Raw genomic sequence first — 19,592 nt, 5'->3', positions numbered from 1 at the left:
TAAGCCAGGCGGGGAAAGACAAGTACCAAATGACTTCCCTCATTTGTGGCGTATTAAATCAAAGCAAATGTGAAGGAACAAAACAGCAGCGGACTCACAGACTCCAAGAAGCGACTAGCGATTACCAAAGGGGAGGGGTATGGCAGGGAGAAGAGGGTTCATGAAGGGGTATTATGATTGGTGCACCTGGTTGGTGTGTGGGGGCTCACGGGGAAACAATGTAGCTCAGAGAAGACAAGTAGGGACTCCGTGGCGTCGTGCTCCGCTGATGGACAGCGACGGCAATGGGGTATAGGGGGACTCGATAATATGGGTGAAGGTAGTACCCACATTGAAGTTTTCTTGTGAAACCTTCAGAGCAGTGTATATCAATGATAACTTAATGAAAAAGGAAAAAGGAAAAAAAAAAGTTCACATTATACCAATTGACATTTATGAAAGACTTCAACGCTTTTCTTTCCCTTTTCCTTTTTCTTTTTCGCTGTCTCGCCAACGGGTGTCCTGCTGAATACCTGGTGCCCGGGGCGGCCGCGCTGGCGCAGCTGGCTGGCGGGGGGCCCCCGGCCTGGGGGGGCCTGAGCCGCGAGCCCCGAGCTGCCAATCGCGCGCCGTCTCCCGGCAACTTGGGAGCGCGCGCCGCCAGCGCACAATGCCCGCCCACCTCTAGCCCAGGCGCTCAAGGGAAGGCAGGCAGTTTAGCGGAGAGAGCCGCGTTAGCCGCTCCGCCGCCCTACAGAGCTCGCTGATTTCCCGAATGGGAGGGGTTTTGAGCAAGCTCTGCCCCCCGCAGCCCGCCCCCGTTCCGGAGGCCAGGAGCCGGCGCCCGGCCTTCCTCGGAAGCCCCGCCCGCCCCGCAAGCCCCGCCCCGCCGGCTCCCTCGGCCCGCCGGGATCGCATTCCCCCTTCAGTACCCACTCGTTTCCTCGGGTCCCCTCGGAGGCCTCATCGCCGGTAAGACACGCTGACCCTCCCCAGACCGAGCAGGACTTGACTTTGAAAGTCTTTTTTCTTAAGTCCTACGTGGGTTCTGTGCCCTTTTCACCTCTTCAAACACCTTGGTGCGCGATGTGCTGCCAGAACTGTTCTCTTCTTTCAGTTCCTTTTTTTGGGTCATTTTTCTATTCCTCTGATTTTTAACTTTTAACTTTTTTTGGTATCATTAGTGTACAGTTACATGAGCAACACGGTGCTTCCTAGACTCCCCCCATTATCAAGTCCCCCCCTCATACCGCGTTACAGTCACTGTCCATCAGCGTAGGGAGATGCTATAGAGTCACTACTTGTCTTCTCTGCGTGCTATACTGCCCTCCCCGTGCCCACCCCCCCTACATCATGTATGTTGATCCTAATGCCCCTTATTCCCCTTCTCCCTCCCTTCCCACCCACCCTTCCCAGTCCCTTTCCCACTGGTATCTGTTAGTCCATTCTCGGGTTCGTGAGTCTGCTGCTGTTTTGTGCCTTCAGTTTTTTCTCTGTTCTTATGCTCCACAGATGAGTGAAACCACTTGATCCTTGTCTTTCCCTGCCTGGCATATTTCACTGAGCATAATACCCTCTAGCCCCATCCACGTTGTTGCAAATCTTTCTTTCAGTTCTTAAAGCTCTGAACTTTAATACAGTATGACTTTAACAGAATACTTGGTAAATCACTTAAAATATACCTGCTTCAGGTGAGAATACCATCTGTCTCTTTATTGCAGCACTATTTACAACAACCAAGGTATGGAAGCAACCTAGTTGGCCATCAGTAGATGAATGGATAGAGAAGAGGTGGCACATGTACAAAATGTTACACTATTTAGCAATAAGAAGTAAACAAATCCTACCATTTGCAACAACATGGATGGAGCTGGAGGGTCTTATGCTCAGTGAAATAAGCCAGGCGGGGAAAGACAAGTACCAAATGACTTCCCTCATTTGTGGCGTATTAAATCAAAGCAAATGTGAAGGAACAAAACAGCAGCGGACTCACAGACTCCAAGAAGCGACTAGCGATTACCAAAGGGGAGGGGTATGGCAGGGAGAAGAGGGTTCATGAAGGGGTATTATGATTGGTGCACCTGGTTGGTGTGTGGGGGCTCACGGGGAAACAATGTAGCTCAGAGAAGACAAGTAGGGACTCCGTGGCGTCGTGCTCCGCTGATGGACAGCGACGGCAATGGGGTATAGGGGGACTCGATAATATGGGTGAAGGTAGTACCCACATTGAAGTTTTCTTGTGAAACCTTCAGAGCAGTGTATATCAATGATAACTTAATGAAAAAGGAAAAAGGAAAAAAAAAAGTTCACATTATACCAATTGACATTTATGAAAGACTTCAACGCTTTTCTTTCCCTTTTCCTTTTTCTTTTTCGCTGTCTCGCCAACGGGTGTCCTGCTGAATACCTGGTGCCCGGGGCGGCCGCGCTGGCGCAGCTGGCTGGCGGGGGGCCCCCGGCCTGGGGGGGCCTGAGCCGCGAGCCCCGAGCTGCCAATCGCGCGCCGTCTCCCGGCAACTTGGGAGCGCGCGCCGCCAGCGCACAATGCCCGCCCACCTCTAGCCCAGGCGCTCAAGGGAAGGCAGGCAGTTTAGCGGAGAGAGCCGCGTTAGCCGCTCCGCCGCCCTACAGAGCTCGCTGATTTCCCGAATGGGAGGGGTTTTGAGCAAGCTCTGCCCCCCGCAGCCCATCCCCGTTCCGGAGGCCAGGAGCCGGCGCCCGGCCTTCCTCGGAAGCCCCGCCCGCCCCGCAAGCCCCGCCCCGCCGGCTCCCTCGGCCCGCCGGGATCGCATTCCCCCTTCAGTACCCACTCGTTTCCTCGGGTCCCCTCGGAGGCCTCATCGCCGGTAAGACACGCTGACCCTCCCCAGACCGAGGAGGACTTGACTTTGAAAGTCTTTTTTCTTAAGTCCTAAGTGGGTTCTGTGCTCTTGTCACCTCTTCACCAAGCACCTTGGTGCGCGTCCACCTGCCTCCCTTTAGCCTTCGCTATGAGATGTGCTTCCAGAACTTTTCTCTTCTTTCAGTTCCTTTTTTTGGGTCATTTGTCTATTCGTTTTATTTTTAATTTTTAACTTTTTTTTGGTATCATTAGTTTGCAGTTATATGAGCAACACTCTGGTTACTAGACTCCCCGCATCACCAAGTCCCCCCATCACCAATACCCCATTACAGTCACTGTCAATCAGCGTAGGGAGATGCTATAGAGTCACTAGTTTTCTCTGTGTGCTATACTGCCCTCCCCGTGCTCCCCGCCTTCATCATGTATGCTGATCCTAATGCCCATCATTCACCTTCTCCCTCCCTTCCCACCCACCCTTCCCAGTCCCTTTCCCACTGGTATCTGTTAGTCCATTTTCGTCTTCTGTGAGTCTGCTGCTGTTTTGTGCCTTCATTTTTTTTCTCTGTTCTTATGCTCCACAGATGAGTGAAACCACTTGATACTTGTCTTTCTCTGCCTGGCATATTTCACTGAGTATAATACCCTCTAGCCCCATCCACGTTGTTTGCAAATCTTTCTTTCAGTTCTTAAAGATCTGAACTTTAATACAGAATGGGTTTAGCAGAATACTTGGTAAATCATTTAAAATATCCCTGCTTCAGGTAAGAATACCTTCTGTCTGTAAAGTATAGTACTCTAATAGGTTTTGTTACTTTTCTATCTTTGGACCAATAAATTGTATCTGCTCACCTCAAAGAGGTGTACCCCGGAAACCTCCTGGATGGATAAAACTTGGGTGATAAAGATGATTAGATTAAAAAGACTTTTGTTTTCTTTTAGTCCCAGTTGAGTTATAACAGCAAATTGAAAACTTCAGTGACAACACTAGATCCTTTATAAGTACATTTATTTGAAAAGGTGAACATTCAGGTTTTTAAAATGTTTGACTTTGGGTGTACATTTCTGATGACTTAGCATAAGCAATTGAAGGATTCTTGTAAAATTTGTCCCTGCACTTCCATACGCACACTTTTCTTCCACTATAGGTTGACCAGTGTGGGCAGTTTTTCAATTTCCCCCTCAAAGTTGTTGAATCCATTGCAGGGACAGCTGTTAAGTACCTGCCACTTTCTGTCCTTAGGTGGAATGATGAAAGCCATAAAAATGCTATATTTTGTATTGCTTAGAGGCTTAAGCACTCTGAAAAATAACTAAACCCACATGGTTCTTAAGGAATTTAAACTTTCTATCATTCTTCTAAGCTGCTTTGATTCCATAATGTGTCTCCCATTCTCTGCAGGGTCTGTGGGACGTCACCACACCACTTTGGCATAACACGTCCAAGACAATACCCAATCCAGCAGGGCCGGTATTCCTGTGTGCTTCCCACGCTGTGCCGGAATGGCGGTCACAGGAAGCGTGTGCTGTCTCATGGTAGTTCCAGAGTGGTGTGCAGGCCTTCGACAGTGAGGATCGCTCCTCCCGGGAGCAACCTGGCTCGTTTTCCAATGTAAGCATGGAGGAAAAGAGTCCCAGTGTGTCCACTTTATTCTCCTGCAGTTGTTCATCTGAGAGAATAACTGTAACTCAAAGGAAAGGAAGAAGCTCCTTATGTGAGGGAGAAATCTCAAGTTCCAGTTATTGAGCAGTTTTTTATTTTCTGGGTTTTTCCCAAGACTGTAGCTTAACAGCTAAGGGCCATTTGTGTGAGTGTATAAATTACCCTTTTGCTTGTTGGATAGCTTCTGATTTCCAGCGCCTGAAGTTCATGCTATGTAGCATGATGATCAGAATATCTTAAAGCTAGAATCCTGTTTTCTGTTACAGAGCAGCGCAGATCCCTAAGGCCCCATACCCGTGGTCAAAGGAGGCTGTTCTGCTTGCCCTCCAATGTTGGAAGAGGAAGAAAAGGACAGTGGAGGAGGAGGAAGGCCAAACATCTGCTGCTGGGCAGGAGGACAAAAGAAGGTAACATGCCCTGCAGAGTACTCAACGTGCCTCCCACACGGGCTCCTGGGGTTTGTTGAAAGAGAGATCACTTCCCAAAAGAATCAGAGGCCACCTCCTGTGTGTGAACAGCAGGTCCCCTTCTTTGGCTTTCATGGAAGAGCTTGGTAACAAGAGCTTTTATGCTATGCCTTTCATTAGGCACAGGTTACATACATTTTGTAATATACCTTTTCCATAAGTACTAGAGAAAAGCCAACAGTTACTTACCACATCAGCTTCATACTTTTGATATAAATGTGTTAAATTTTATTTTGAGAGAATGCTGAAAATCTTCCCCTTGTGGTGGTCAGTTATTTGGGTGACCATCAGCTTAGGTGTCATGTTTGTGCTGAAGGAAATACTTAGCAAAGAACAGTGAAGACTGGAGTATGGTAGCTTTATGAGTAATGAGAATAAAACCAGTTTCATTATTTGGTTTTTGAAAATGTAACGAAAATAGAGGAAGCAGTCTGTTTCCTCGATGGAAAGAGAGGAAGTTGAAGGTGCTGAGTAAGGTGCAGAACTGCTTGTGGATTTCCAAGGAGTCAGTTCAGAATTTTCTTGTAACTCAACAAATTCCAAGACCCACCATGTGCCAGAGCCTACTCCAGGCACTGTGGATAGAGCAGTGAGCAAGCAAAGGTCTCCTGGGACTTGGGTAATCAACGAAACAGGGTAATTATAGATTGTAAGTATATAAAGATTTTTAGTAAAAAGCAGTGCTATAAAAGGGTCATGAGAAAGGGCGAGCTCTGTATATAAGGTGGTCAAGGAAACATGCTCTGAGGAGACAGTGGGCCTACATTTGAGAAATAGAACCATTGTCCTCATCAGTTGCACCAGGTCAGCCATAACCTGCAGGTTCACAGCTGGCCATCTTTGATACTGTAGATGGCAACATTAGGTAAGGAAATACTAATAAATGCAAGTGTGTTCATTGGAAGATTGATTGGAAGTAATGTTGGAAGATCAGGTAATGAATACTAGGGATATGCTTTACAAGGGAGCAGTCTGAGCTCATGGCAGCCAACTAAGCAGGAGTGGCAGAGGGAGATGGTGTGTTGGACGTCAGAGAGAAAATAACTATTCTTATGGTCAAAACAGGTTTCTCATGTTCTCCAGGTTGGTAATTTGTCTAGACCCCAGTGAGCCTATAACTGAAGGCTCTGTGTTGTCTTTCCCATAATTGGAATAAGCAGTGATTATGTGCACCATGCGCAGGCCCTTGTCTGTGACCTGTGAAGTTCTTCTCTTACAGACTGAACTAAGTGAGAGCACTGGGGTATGTGTGTAGGTGGGTGGCTAAAGTGTTTTTTTGTCTTTAGTTTACAGATGGTAGGATATTAAATTTGTGATTGCAACGCTTTGGTGAGAAGTTAGCAAATAATCAGTACACCTGAATAGTTCAAAAGGTCTTGATGCATTTTGATACTTTTCTTATTAGATTAGGACAGTCCTAGAATAAATTGACCTTCCTGAATCTTTGAGATCTGAGGCAACCTTTTCTTTTCTAGCATGAACCTATGTTCTGTAGAAAGAGTATAAGATCCCAGGAATATGAGAGTATGCTTAAAGGAGAGGTCGTGTCATCTAACTGAGGGTTTGTGATTTGTCACAGGTGCCATGACAGCAGTGGGAGTGGCCATTCAGCTTTTAAGCCGGAGGTGGCCAACGGAGTCCCTGCTGCTTTTGTGCCTGAGTAAGTTGAGAATCCATCTGGGTGAGGCTTCCTGTTTGGGAAAGGGTCATTATCAGACTTATTGACCTGTAAGTTTTCCTCTTTGAAGTCAGAGAGGAACATTTTGAGTAACTTGCCACAATAACTATTTTGTCTAATTCCTTTTACTATTTTTCTTTAATATGCATAAAATATGCTAAGGCTAAGAGGGTTTGTAGATACACTGAATAACCAAGTATGTAACAAAAAGATCACAAGGTTTGTGCAATGGATAGAATGCAGCAGTATGAAATTTAAGAAAAATGTGAGATTTCTGCCTTTTAGCTTAATTATATTTGAGGAAGAATTGGCTGGGAGGGAAAGAGGCTGGAAATGTGTGTGAAAAGGCTTGGGGTAAGTTACATTTTTAAACTGAGTCAGCACGATGATATGGCTGCCAAAAAAGCTTAACATGCTCCTACTCTGGGCTGATAGCAGAACAAAGACTAGGAGGAGGCCGGTCGGTGGTGGTCCTGAATCCCTTAGTCCCGCTGTCCACGGAGTGCTGCTGGTTGACTGTCCTGCCCTGCAAGAGGACGCAGACACAAACTGAAATTCACTGCGAGAGAGTGAAGCAACTCAAGATGTCACGGGGTGGTGGTGGGTGAGGGGGTTCTAAAGGTACATAAGCACTAGCCCAGAGGAGAAAATCCTCAGGGGTGTAAAGAAATGAGGGAGTGAAGGATAATGGCCTGCAAAAATCTGAAGGACTATCACATGAAAGGAGGACAATTGGCTTGGCTTGGCTCCAGATGGGATCCATAGGTGAAGTAAGTGAAAGAGGAAGTATGTTTGCATCTAGTGCAGGGATAAACTGCTCTGTGGCTGACATTCATCAACCAGGAGACAGTGAGCTGTCTCTGCTGTCACAACAGTTGGATGACTATTTCACAGGAAAGATGTTTAGGAAATTTCTGTTTCAGTTTGAATCTTAGAAAAAGTGGTTGGTTCCTCCTAAACTTTTTAAAACACCTTTATTGAGGTATAATTGACATAAATAAACTGTGCCTCTTTGAAGTGTACCATTTGATCAATTTTGACATGTATCCTTATCAGAATTATTGTCCTATAAATTTTCCTCTTTGAAATCAGAGAGGACATTTTGAGTAACTTGCCACAATAACTATTTTGTCTAAATTTCACACCCACGAAACCATCACCACAGTCAAGATAATGAACATCACCACCACTGCCAGAAGTTTCCCCATGCCCCTTGGTGAAGCCTTAAAATCTCCCTCTCATCCTGTCCCTGTTGCCAGGCATCCATTGGTCCCCATTCTGTCACTATAGATTTGTGTGCGTTTCCAAGAGTATATATAAGTAGAATCATACTTTTAATTTTTTAAATACTGAGCTTTCCCTTTCTGACTTTGTGAGACATGTTTAGCTGAATTAACAGTAAAATTAACAACATTATCCTTTTCCATTGCGTTAGAACAGTTTTGTGACCGTGGATGAAGCCTTAAAACAATGTTGGTGCCTTTCAGTAGCACATCTGTGTTTTCCCCTTTTATTTCCCTGTTAGGCCTGGGCCTCTGCAGAGAGGCCTCAGTTCCCAGAGCTCAGATGGCGAGCTGCGTAAGAGAACCTGCACCTCTGCTGTGAGCTGCTCGAAGGGCACGTGCACATGTGGCATCCGTATGTCCAGCCGCAATGCCATTACCAGTTCCTACACTTCTACTGGAGGCATCTCTCAGGTACACGCACCTGGTGATGTGGCAGAAGTGGCTTCTTTGCATTTATTAGTTGATTATGCAGTGTTTACTAGCCACCTTCTGTCAGATGCTGAGATCACCTCTAAGCTAACAGCAGTTACCAACCCTTGAATGATCGCTATGGACCAGTGGAACAAACTAGAAAGCCCAGAATGCCTATGTGGAAACCTGACACAGACAGAGCCATTATTATAGATAAATAGACAAAGGATGAATAATTCAAAAAATGGTACTAATTTGATTAAAAAGGTAGATTGAGTCTGAATTGCATTGGGTCATAAATTCATCCTCTAGGCACTGGGAATTTAGTGAAAGTTTTAAAAATAAGTGGTTAAAATTATTTTTAGAAAGGATGTAGTGTAGACTGGAGAACAGATCAAGTTTTGCTACCAGAATGACTTGGGTTCAAATCTTGGCTTTGGCACTTAGTAGCTATAGACTCGTGGGCAGGTAAATGACTTAAACTCTCTTTTTCTCATCTCTAAAGGATTGTTATAAAGATTGAAGGTAATGTTTGAAAAGCACCCATTACAGTGCTTGTCAGTAAGCAGGCACCCAATATATAGGAGCTGGAAAAAAACTAAGACATGCGTGAAGGAGGTTTTTGAGAGGAGAAAGAATTTGACATAAGTTTTCATCCATACAGAAGGCTCTTAGAGTAATATAAATGACACATTAATGATAAATGACAAATACAGGAGATGAAGGCCCCGGCCAAGCAGTTATGACAATGCAGAGCATAATAGTACGAAGCTTTACCTGGATCTATTCTGCACTAGGCCCTCTGCTGAGCATTGTACACACATTTCCTCAATCAGTGATCACAACAAACCTGACATACATAGTCATTGCCCCTTCTTACAATTTTATATCAAATGTCATACATACACAAAAGGAAGGAAAAATATCATAATGAACCTCCATGTGGCTCCAGCAGTTAACAGTGTTTTGTCAGTCCTGATCCATCAACACCCCCACCCCAAATTGGTTTTCCTCTTGTGTTTTAAAGTACAAACACGTTGTTTCACCTGCAGGTACTTCAGTGTATTTTCAAAACTTTTTGAATATTAATAACCACAATGCCTCTATTCCTCTTAATAATAAAGACTTAACGTTAGTTATCATCGCTCCAATTTGCCCTTCTTACCCTCCCTGTCTTATTACAGTTACTTTGAATCAGGGACCAAAAATCAACTCATTGTGTTTGGTTCACATGTCTCTTAGACTCTTTTTTTTTGAGCATTAAAGGTATTTAATTCATATATGTAACAAAAAATCTGAAGGTAAGGTTGTACACTTATGGAAATAATGATTTTGACCTACTTCATAGGATAGTTGTGAGGCAGTACATGTAAAGTGTTCATGCGTCTACACTGTCCATAGTAAGCATTCAAGAAGTGCCACCAAAATAAGTACTGAAATTTACATTTCAGGGGACTTAATTCACACTCAGCGCTTCAGACCTAGCATTATACAAGGTTGTATCTGATGGCCTAACAAGCAGACAGGGTAAAAATAATCAACTTTTTAACAGGCCTGGGCGGAGCGAAGATGCTCGAGGCACTGCGCCAGGGGCGGGGCGCCAGGACGCCGGGGGTGGTCGGGGCGAGGGACGCGCCCTACACCGCCCGTGGGTACACCGGGGGCGGAGCCCGCGTTCCCACGGCCCGACACGCAGCCGCGCGGGAAGCCACCCCCGCGTCACGTGCAGCTGCGGGGTCGACCGCGGGAGGCGCGCGTGCACTGGGGCCTCTGCCTCCCCGGGCACGCTGCTCAGGCCGGCTGGGTGGCCCGGCAAACTCCCCGCGGTGGCAGAACCCCTCCGCGGTCCTGGGGCGCGCCACACACAGCCCCGGGGTGCGCGGGCCCCGCCAGGATGCCGGCTCTCCCGGCTGCCGGGCCCCGGCTCCCACGCCTCGGCCCGTCCGAGGAGCCGCAGGCGGCAGGTCACTGGCCTCACAGCGCGGCCTCCCCGGGCGCTCCTGGCCCGCGCGGCCGGCTCCCCCTGGCGGCCTCCAGCTGTCAGGCTTCCCCCGCGGGCTGTCGCGGCTGCTGCCGCCGCCGCCGCAGGCGCGGAGCACCCGGGCTGGGGCGGCGGCTGCGCGCGCCCTCCCCCGCAGCGGGGACGTCAGGCCTCTCTTAGACTCAATCAACGGTACTACTACTACGCTTTTTCTTAACTTTTGAAAAGTCTGTGTCATTATGTTCTATAGAATTTACTACATTCTGGATTTTGTTTTCGTCATGGTGCCATTTTGACAATTACTCTCTCCCTATTTTCCCTGTAAATGGGCAGTTGACTCCTGAGGCTTGATGAGTTTCGAGTTTAGTGATTCGGGCAGAGGTGCTGCTGTGCACTTCTGATCGCATCACATCGGGAGCACGTGCTGTGTGGTTGCCTCCCACTGAGCTCAGGGGTCAGTCTGATCCTTCACTTTATTGTTCCTATGAGCTTTTCACCTGCTGATTTTAGCAGCCATTTTTTGCCTTTGTCTATGTCCATTGTGGCAAAATGGTGATGTTCTAATTCTGTCCTTCCTTCTGCATTTGTTAACTGAAGTTCTGTGTAATTCTAGATAGAAGAACAAACCCTATCTATAGGAGTGGCAGGATAATAAGCAGGCACTGATTCAGTAGTTAACACCAAAGGTGACCAATATGATTCTTGCTGTGTTATCTTTATGAACTGATGATATTTTATAAACATTTCATGATCCTCAGTATAGTGTAGCTGCTTTCTGATGCAACTTTTCCAACTTTGGCCAATGACAACAACCCTTTCAAATACTGGCAATTGACTCACTTTTCAGAAGCCCCACTTCAGAAAGAAATGTGTTTTTAGTCACTTGAAAAGGAGACTTTATATACAGTGATGGATTAGAGCCACAGAATTATGTTGAAGGTCAGATTCTATGTTCTTCCCAAGGTCAGTCACGTAACTTGTGTTTGGCTTTTAGCTCTGGAAGAGGCGTCCCAGTGCCTCACCCTTCTCCAGTCCAGCCTCCTCCCGCTCACAGACACCAGGGAGTCCAGAAAAGAAAATGAGGTAATCGGTGATTTCCTGTGTGGATTAATGAGAGGGTGGGGAAAGGAGGGAAATTTACTTGGCTCTTAGGCTTTCTGAGACTCCAATTTGGAGAATCAAAATGGTTCACATCTAAAGGGCAGAGATGGTGCCGCCCTGAATCGCTCTTGTCTCTTGCAGTCATCACATAGTGTGACCACACCGGCCTCTGCTTCCCCTCATGCTGCAGCGTGAGGGGCTGGGGCGTAAGGGGAAGGGCTTGCACGGGACAGAGTGAACAGAGTGACTGATGGGGGTGGGCAGCAGGCTTCACATTCTAGACCCCAGCTGACCCCCTAGGTGCCTGACTAGAATGCCGCTTTCTTAGAGATCGAGGTGTGACTAGGACTCTCAGAAACTTGGCAGGTTGTATGTAAGGTTCTGAAGATTGTTTTCTGCTTGTTTTAAGACAAAGGTGTCTCTATGGCTTCTGTGAACTGCCTCCCTTCATTTCTTTAGGAATTTTCTTTGCTTCTTTTTGTTGTCTTGACACACTGAGATCTTAGTCATGGTTGTTCTAGACTTTGGTCAGTTGGTAGTTAGGAGGGTGTAAGAAGTTATCCAGTGCTTTTCTAAACTTAATTGTGCCTCTTCCTCCTAAAGAGAAGAGGACGGTCCTCAGGGATCTGGCTCTTCTGCTCCGCCGGTAAACAAGGAGTCCCAGGGAGAACAGGGTAAGTTGATGAACGCGTGGCATGTGTTGGCGGTAGTGTATGGAGGGCACATGGACCACAACCCACTGGAAACACGTACTGAGCCTTGATTTGTGTGGGGCTTGGTAGTTGCAGAGAGAGATGTTCCTGTCCTTCGGGGTTTATGGTCTGGTCAGGGAGAAAGGTGGCCCAGACTCGTAGAGCATAACCCAGGCCACCTGGGGGGTTTGTTGTAAGGTAAGCCTAGGTGCAGGAATCTGAGCAGACCAGGCAATTTCTGTCCAGTAAGCAACCATGTGCACGCATTTGGAGCAATGACCACTTCACGTCATCTTGACTGTTAGAAATAATCTTGCCAACACCATCCAAGTGCCCAAACCATAGAAGATAGAATCTCAGAGATACCTAGTGACAGTTCAGTATTAAAAACTAGGCTGGATAGACAAACCTCTCCATTTCTGGAAGAGAGCAGGAAGAAAGGAAGTCTGATACTTTATTTGCAGATACAACCACATGTAGGGAGCAGAACTCCTGGGATTCTCCACCTACACCCAGCAGCTCCCAGCCACACAGACGCAAGGTTCCCCTGGTGCCCTCCAGGCGAGGGATCCTGCTGATCTTGGTATGATCTGTCCACCCACCCCTGCCCACCCCAGTCTGACTCCCCTGCGTCTCAGGAATGGAAGGGTCAGTACAAGTTTCTTTCACTTCCTTCTGACTGGCTTGGCTTCTCCTTTTTCTCTTGGTAGCCTCCAGCTCCCTGGATCAGCGGCTCGATCACGGTCGAAGAGTATTACCAGGAGAAGCAAGCTCAGTCACAGTGGCTGAAGAGGATCTTCGAGGATAAGACTGGTAAGGAATATGGGTTAATTTCACACTCCAGAGACAGTTCCCAGAGTCATATTTGTTGACTGCTGAATCCCTGGCCCAGCAAGGCTTCTAGAGCACCAAATACCATCACGTTTGAGATACCATAGTTGACATTTTCTGTTCTTCTTCCTAGAATCTGCTGCAGTGGCAATGTTGGGTGGGAGGCATTGTGTATTTTCCTCTGTTCTTGTCCCCGCCATGACAAAGAACTGAAGGGCAGAGACACAGTAGTGAAACAGAGTAAAAATTTTATTTAAAGTTACTTAGCCAGAAAGAAGTGCAGGTGACCTCAGAGAGGGAGGAGTGCCCTGAAAGGTTGGAGAGCAAGACTTTAAGATTAAAAGGTCACACACTTAGAAAGTGTGGGTGACTTCAGAGAGAGGAGTGCCCTGAAAGGTTGGGAAGAGTTGAAGTTATGCACTTAGGAAGTGCAGGTGACCTCAGAGAGAGGAGTGCAGCACCCTGAAAGGTTGAAAAGAGGGAGTTTAAAGTTAAAAGGTTATGCACTTAGAAAGTGCAGGTGACCTCACATAGGAGCACAGTGAAAGGTTGGGGGTTCCCCCTTTTAAGGATTTTTCAGGAATGTGACAGAGGGCTCGGGTGTGGGCTTGTTAAGTGGTCTCAAGTATCTTTGATGAGACATTAAGTTACTCATCAGTCCTCTAGGTAATTCTGCAAAATTAGCTTATCAAGACTGTCTGCCTTTCCTCCAAGGTGGGCAGAGTTATTTGTTTGCTAAAGAGTATGTTAAGAATCTTTCTTCTGAAACTTCCTAGTTTTTTTAAAAATACAATTTTGGCTTTAAGGTGGGATCTCCCTGTCTTTTCTTTGCTGTTTATAGGTGGGCCTTTTAGCAGGCTAGAGTAAATCATACAATGATCTAATGGACACAATGAAGACACGGGCTGTGCTCAGATACTTTTATCTGGGAAATATTCAAACCTTCAAGGCCAAGTTTCTCTTGACCTTTTGAGCTTTAACTGATTAACTCACTAACTCTGAATCTTTTCCGGATTTCTAAGTTTAACTGGTTAACTGAGTCCTTTCTAGGGGACTTTGCTGACCCTGTACTCTTTCCACCCCACTCATATGTATTTCCCTGCCTAACAGCCATGCCCATGGCCCTTTCGCCCTGCAGACACCTGGCCTTCTGGGCCCTCTTGGCTCTTTACAGCCAGGGTCCCTCCCCGGCCCTCCTCAGACTCCAGGTACACAGCCCCTTTCTCGGGGCTGACCCCTGCCTCTCCCGCAATACCAGCCAGTGATGCCACCAACTCACCTCCAGCCTCTCAGGCTGAGACATCTGCCAAACCCCAGGCCCCGCCTGCCCCAGGCCCCACCCTGAAGCCCAGTGTTCTCTTTGGAACGCTGAGCAGACCACCTGCTAACCCTTCTGCCTCGGCAGCTCCTGCTGTGTCTTCAGCACGTCCCATGTTCAAGCCCATCTTTGTGGCTCCACCTAAAAGTGGGAAGGAGGGTCCTGTGCCATCCAGCCATTCCCAAGTCACAACGGAGGCATCTTCCAGCTCTGCCCACACCCCGACTACCAGCAGCCTCCCCTCACTTTCAGTCCTGTTTTTAGCAGCACAGGGCTACCTACATCTTTGCCCTTGTCAACTCCTTCCTCCTTCAGTCAGACAACTACTTCAGGCACTAGCATGAATACCCCTCTGTACCCTGGCCCTTTCAGTGTCAGCATCCCCTCAGCAGCGGCTTGGGGGACCATCACCGGCACAGCCGCAGACTCCGCCCGGAAGGCTGTCTTTGGCTTTGGTGTGAGCAGTGTGACCAGCACTGCGAGCAGCATGACCAGCCCCACTGCTTCCACTGCCCAGCCTGTCCTCTTTGGGTCCCCCCTTGCCTCTGCTGCCAGCTCTGCCCAGCCATGGGCTCCATACTCCAGTTTGGCAGGCTCGGGCCATGCCTGATCCAACAACAGCCGTCACCTTCAGCCAGTCCCTGCCCGGCGCCATCCAGACAGCTGCTGGCAGCAGCACCGCCGGTTTCGGTGGCTTCAGTGGCACCCTCACGACCTCTGCCCCCATCGCCCCGAGCCAGCCTGCACTGACATTAAGCAGCACTGCCACCCCAGCCTTCAACACTCCCTTTGGTTCCGGCACCAGGCCCCCCGTCCCGTCCTATCCCGGAGTCACCCCACAGCACACGTTCGGAGCCACTGTCAGACAGCAGATGTGGACTGCCAGCCAGCACTGGCCCCCAGCTTCGGCAGCTCCTTTCCTTTTGGAAGCTCAGCAGCCCTGGCCCCACCCCAGCCAGCCTTTGGCACCACCGTGTGGTCAGGTTTTCGTGGATTGAAACCCGCAGCCTCTCTTTTTGGCACCATCTCCAGCACCCAGTCAGCCTTTGGCAGCACCACAGCAGTTTCCTCCAATTTTTTTATTTTGTGGTATCATTAATCTGCAATTATTTGAGGAACATTATGTTTACTAGACTCCCCTCGTCACCAAGTCCCCCCCACATACCCCAGTAGTCACTGTTCATCAGCCTAGTAAGATGCTGCAAAATCACTACTTGTCTACTATGTGTTGCACAGCCCTCCCCGTGCCCCCCCAAATTATACATGTTAATCATAAGGCCCCCTTTCTTCTTCCACCCCTTCTCCCTCCCTTTCCACCTATCCTCCCCAGTCCCTTTCTATTTGGTAATTGTGAGTCCTTTCTTGGGTTCTGTGATTCTGCTGCTGGTTTATTCCTTCTGTTTTTCCTTTGTTCTTATACTCCAGAGATGAGTGAAATCATCTGGTACTTGTCTTTTTCCATCTGGCTTATTTCACTGACCATAATACCCTCTAGCTCCATCCATGTTGACAAAAATGGTAGGATTTGTTTTCTTCTTATGGCTGAGTAGTATTCCATTGTGCATATGTACCACATCTTCTTTATCCATTCATCTACTGATGGACACTTAGGTTCCTTCCATTTCTTGGCTATTGAAAATAGTGCTGCGATAAACATAGGGGTGCATCTGTCTTTTTAAAATTGGGCTGCTGTATTCTTAGGGTAAATTCCTAGAGGTGGTATTCCTGGGTCAAATGGTATTTCTATTTTGAATATTTGAGGAACCTCCATACTGCTTTCCACAGTGATTGAACTAAATTACATTCCCACCAGCAGGGGAGGAGGGTTCCCCTTTCTCCTCATCCTCGCCAGCATTTGTTGTTGTTTGTCTTTTGGATGGTGGTGATCCTTACTGGTGTGAGGTGACATCTCATTGCGGTTTTAATTTGCATTTCTCTGATGACTAGCGATGTGGAGCATCTTTTCATGTGTCTGTTGGCCATCTGGATTTCTTCTTTGGAGAACTGTCTGTTCAGCTCCTCTGCCCATTTTTAAATTGGATTATTTGCTCTTTGTTTGTTGAGGTGTGTGAGCTCTTTATACATTGTTGATGTCAACCCTTTATTAGATCTGTCATTTATGAATATATTCTCCCATACTGTAGGATGCCTTTTTGTTCTATTGATGGTGTCCTTCCCTGTACAGAAGCTTTTCAGCTTGATATAGTCCTATATGTTCATTTTTGCTTTTGTTTCCCTTGCCCAGGGAGATATATTCATGAAGAAGTCACTCATGTTTATGTCCAAGAGACGTTTGCTTATGTTTTTTCTAAGAGTTTTATGTTTTCATGGCTTACATTCAGGTCTTTGATCCATTTCAAATATACTTTTCTGTGTAGGGTTAGACAGTGATCCTCATTTCCTTCTCTTTTGCAGCCACCACCTCGGACGTTGAAGCTGTGACCCAGACCACCAACAGCGGTGGCAGCACCACCTCATCCCATGTCACATCCGGGGTGTCAGCAGGCCCCACTGGCAGCGGGGTCTTTGGGATGAGCGTGTCAGCCCCCCACAGCAGCTCCACCACTGGGGTATTCAACTTTGTGCCAGGATGGAGTGGGAGAACTGGTGACACAGCCCCTTTCTGGGGATGCCTGTGTCAGAACTCCCTGGGTGCAGCTGGCCAGAGCACACTGTTTGCCATCTACGTGGCCAGCACACCTCAGAACACATCTGTGCTTGCAGGTGAGATTTGGAATGGGCTCGGTCTGCAGAGCCAGGTGCTGTTTTAAGTACCAACATAGTCTACACTCTTGGAGCTCTACGCTGTAGTGAAGGCACAGCTGTTATCTGTAAACAGCATCAGGTAGCAGTGTGACTCATGACCGGAGGAGCTTGTAGGTAGGCAGTGGGAGCCTTTCTGAGACAATAGCAAACTGAGGCCATGGCGGCAGTTCCAGAGTTGGGAGCAGGGACAGCGGCTGGGGGTGAGGGCATTCCAGGCACAGGAGCAAAGGCCCGAAGTCAGAGACGAGCTTATGTTTTAATGATCAGAGAAGAGCCAGGTGTGGCTAGAGGTTTAAAAAGGAAAGTGGGATAAAATGACGTTAAGAGACGGGCAGTAAGGAAGATCATTCACGGCCTTTTAAAATGTTTTATTTTTTGGTATTAATCTACAATTACATGAAGAACATTATGTTTACTAGGCTTCCCCCTTCAACAAGTCCCCCCCATGAACCCTATTATAGTCACTGTCCATCAGTGTAGTAAGATGCTGTAGAATTACCACGTGTCTTCTCTGTTGCGCAGCCCTCCCTTTGCCCCCCGCCCACATTATTTATGTAATTTGTAATGCCCCCTTTCTTTTTCCCACCTTTATCCCTCCCTTCTCACCCATTATGCTCAGCCCTTTCCCTTTAGTCCATTTCAATAGGTAGTCCATTCTTGGGTTCTGTGATTCTGCTGCTGTTTTGTTCCTTCAGTTTTTCTTTGCTCTTATACTCCACATATGAGTGAAATCATTTGGTACTTGCCTTTCTCCACCTGGCTTATTTCACTGAGCATAATACCCTCTAGCCCCATCCATGTTGTTGCAAATGGTAGGATTTGTTTTCTTCTTTAGGCTGAATAATATTCCATTGTGTATATGTACCACATCTTCTCTATCCATTCATCTACTGATGGACATTTAGGTTGCTTCCATTTCTTGGCTATTGTAAATAGTGCTGAGATAAACATAGGGGTGCATCTGTCTTTTAAAAATTGGGCTGCTGCATCCCTTAGTGTAAATTCCTACAAGTGGGATTCCTCGGTCAAATGGGATTTCTATTTTGACCTTTTTAAGGAAGCTCCATACTGCTTTCCACAATGGTTGAACTAATTTACATTCCCAAGAGCAGTGTAGGAGGGTTCCCCTTTCTCCACAACCTGGCCAACATTGGTCGTTGTTTGTCTTTTGGATGGTGGCGATCCTTACTGGTGTGAAGGGATATCTCATTGTGGTTTTAATTTGTATTTCTCTGATGACTAGCAATGTGGAGAAATTTCTTCTTTGGAGAACTGTTCAACTATTCTGCCCATTTTTTTTTATTTATTAACAATTTCTATTTTATTTAACAAAATGAAGAACTGTATGTTCCTTTCACGTATTTTTAAAATTTTGTTATCATGAATTTACAATTACATGAGGAACATTATGTTCACTAGGCTCACCCTTTCACCAAGTCCATGCCACACACCCCATTACACTCCCTATCCATCAGCATAGTAAGATGTTCTAGAATCACTACTTGTCTTCTCTGTGTTGCACAGACGTCCCCATGGCCAACCCTACATTATAAGTGCTATTCTTTTCCGAGACCCTTACCCCTAGATTCCATCCCATCTTCCCCAGTCCCTTTCCCTTTGGTAACTATTAGTCCATTCTTGGGTTCTGTGATTCCAGTGCTGTTTTGTTACCTCACTTTTGCTTTGTTCTTATACTCCACATATGAGTAAAATCATTTCGTGTTTTTCTTCCTCTGCCTGGAATATTTCACTGAGCATAATACCCTCTAGCTCCAAGCATTTTCTTGTAAATGGTAGGTTTTGTTTACTTCTTATGGGAGAATAATATTCCATTGTGTATATGTACCACATCTTCTTTATCCATTCATCTACTTATAGACACTTAGGTTGCCTCTGTTTCTTAGCTGTTGTAAATAATGCCACAGTAAATATAGGGGGGCATCTGTCTTTTCCAAACTGGGCTGCTCCCATTTCTTTATGTTTCCTTTTCTATCCTTTCCCCGGACAGATATGTTCACGAAGAAGTCGCTCATGTTTATGTCCAAGATATTTTCGCCTGTCCTTCTCTAAGAGTTTTATGTTTTCATGGCTTCCATTCAGGGGTTCGATCAATTTTGAATTTACTTTTGTGTATGGGGTTAGACAATGATCCATGTTTCCTCCTTTTCTGCAGCCATCACCTCCGGCTCTGGAGCAGTGACCCAGACCACCAGCTGTGGGGCCAGTACATCACGGTTTGGCAGCACCGTCTCTGCGCCCTTCACATCCAGGGTGTCAGCAGGCCCCACTGGCAGTGGGGGCTTTGGGACAAGCGTGGCTGCCCCCCACAGCAGCTCCACCACTGGGGCATTTGGCTCTGCGTCAGGACGGAGTGGGAGAACTGGTCTCAAGAACCCTTCCTGGGGATCCTTGAATCCAGACTCCCTGGGTGCAGCTGGCCAGAGCACACCATCTGCTTTCCGTGTGGCCAGCACGCAGCAGAACACGCCCGGGTTTTCAGGTGAGATTTGGAATGGGCTCGGTCTGCCGTGCCAGGCGCTGTCTTAAGTGCTGACACAGTCTCCGCTTTCGGAGCTGTAT

At 47.1% G+C, this 19,592-nt stretch overlaps 3 protein-coding genes across 9 annotated transcripts in view; 2 read left to right on the top strand and 1 right to left on the bottom strand.

Moving 5' to 3' along the window:
- LOC118928522 (eukaryotic peptide chain release factor GTP-binding subunit ERF3A-like) overlaps window positions 1-19,592 on the bottom strand; it is an 81,063-nt gene that overhangs the window by 9,353 nt on the left and 52,118 nt on the right. For 2 of the 7 annotated variants that reach the window (XM_057487557.1, XM_057487569.1), the window contains one exon: window positions 12,663-12,907. The exons of 1 other annotated variant lie outside the window; for it this stretch is intronic. The gene's annotated coding sequence lies outside the window, so the exon portion shown is untranslated. Of the gene's footprint in view, window positions 1-4,400; window positions 4,501-12,662; window positions 13,138-14,309; window positions 14,388-15,295; window positions 15,315-19,592 lie in introns of those variants that run through there. 4 more of the 7 variants (XM_057487568.1, XM_057487570.1, XM_057487558.1 and 1 more) reach the window with 4 other exon arrangements.
- LOC130679402 (nuclear envelope pore membrane protein POM 121-like) lies at window positions 2,448-16,688 on the top strand. Its single transcript, XM_057488021.1, is given in 15 exon segments — window positions 2,448-2,825; window positions 4,221-4,430; window positions 4,748-4,888; window positions 6,528-6,608; window positions 8,152-8,323; window positions 11,299-11,387; window positions 12,009-12,079; window positions 12,562-12,680; window positions 12,808-12,955; window positions 14,067-14,488; window positions 14,491-14,800; window positions 14,803-14,838; window positions 14,841-15,128; window positions 15,131-15,309; window positions 16,662-16,688. Coding segments are annotated over 15 exon segments (2,490 nt in total). The 5' UTR covers window positions 2,448-2,628.
- Window positions 15,537-19,578, top strand: LOC130679198 (putative nuclear envelope pore membrane protein POM 121B). The gene is made up of 2 exons (XM_057487574.1): window positions 15,537-16,970; window positions 19,186-19,578. The coding sequence occupies exons 1-2, from the start codon at window positions 16,778-16,780 to the stop codon at window positions 19,557-19,559; spliced, it is 567 nt and encodes a 188-aa protein (XP_057343557.1). The 5' UTR covers window positions 15,537-16,777; the 3' UTR covers window positions 19,560-19,578.

This window comes from Manis pentadactyla, chromosome 10, assembly GCF_030020395.1.
Source record: "Manis pentadactyla isolate mManPen7 chromosome 10, mManPen7.hap1, whole genome shotgun sequence".
NCBI lineage: Eukaryota > Metazoa > Chordata > Mammalia > Pholidota > Manidae > Manis > Manis pentadactyla.
The sequence above is the reverse complement of the archived record's forward strand: the minus strand, read 5'-3'. Positions and strand labels throughout refer to the sequence as shown.

Bases quoted from the DNA above. Each gene is read 5' to 3' on its own strand.
- LOC130679198 (XM_057487574.1), top strand. From the start codon at position 16,778: ATGAGCGTGTCAGCCCCCCACAGCAGCTCCACCACTGGGGTATTCAAC. The intron at 16,971-19,185 runs GTGAGATTTGGA...CCTTTTCTGCAG, and splicing joins GAACACATCTGTGCTTGCAG to CCATCACCTCCGGCTCTGGA.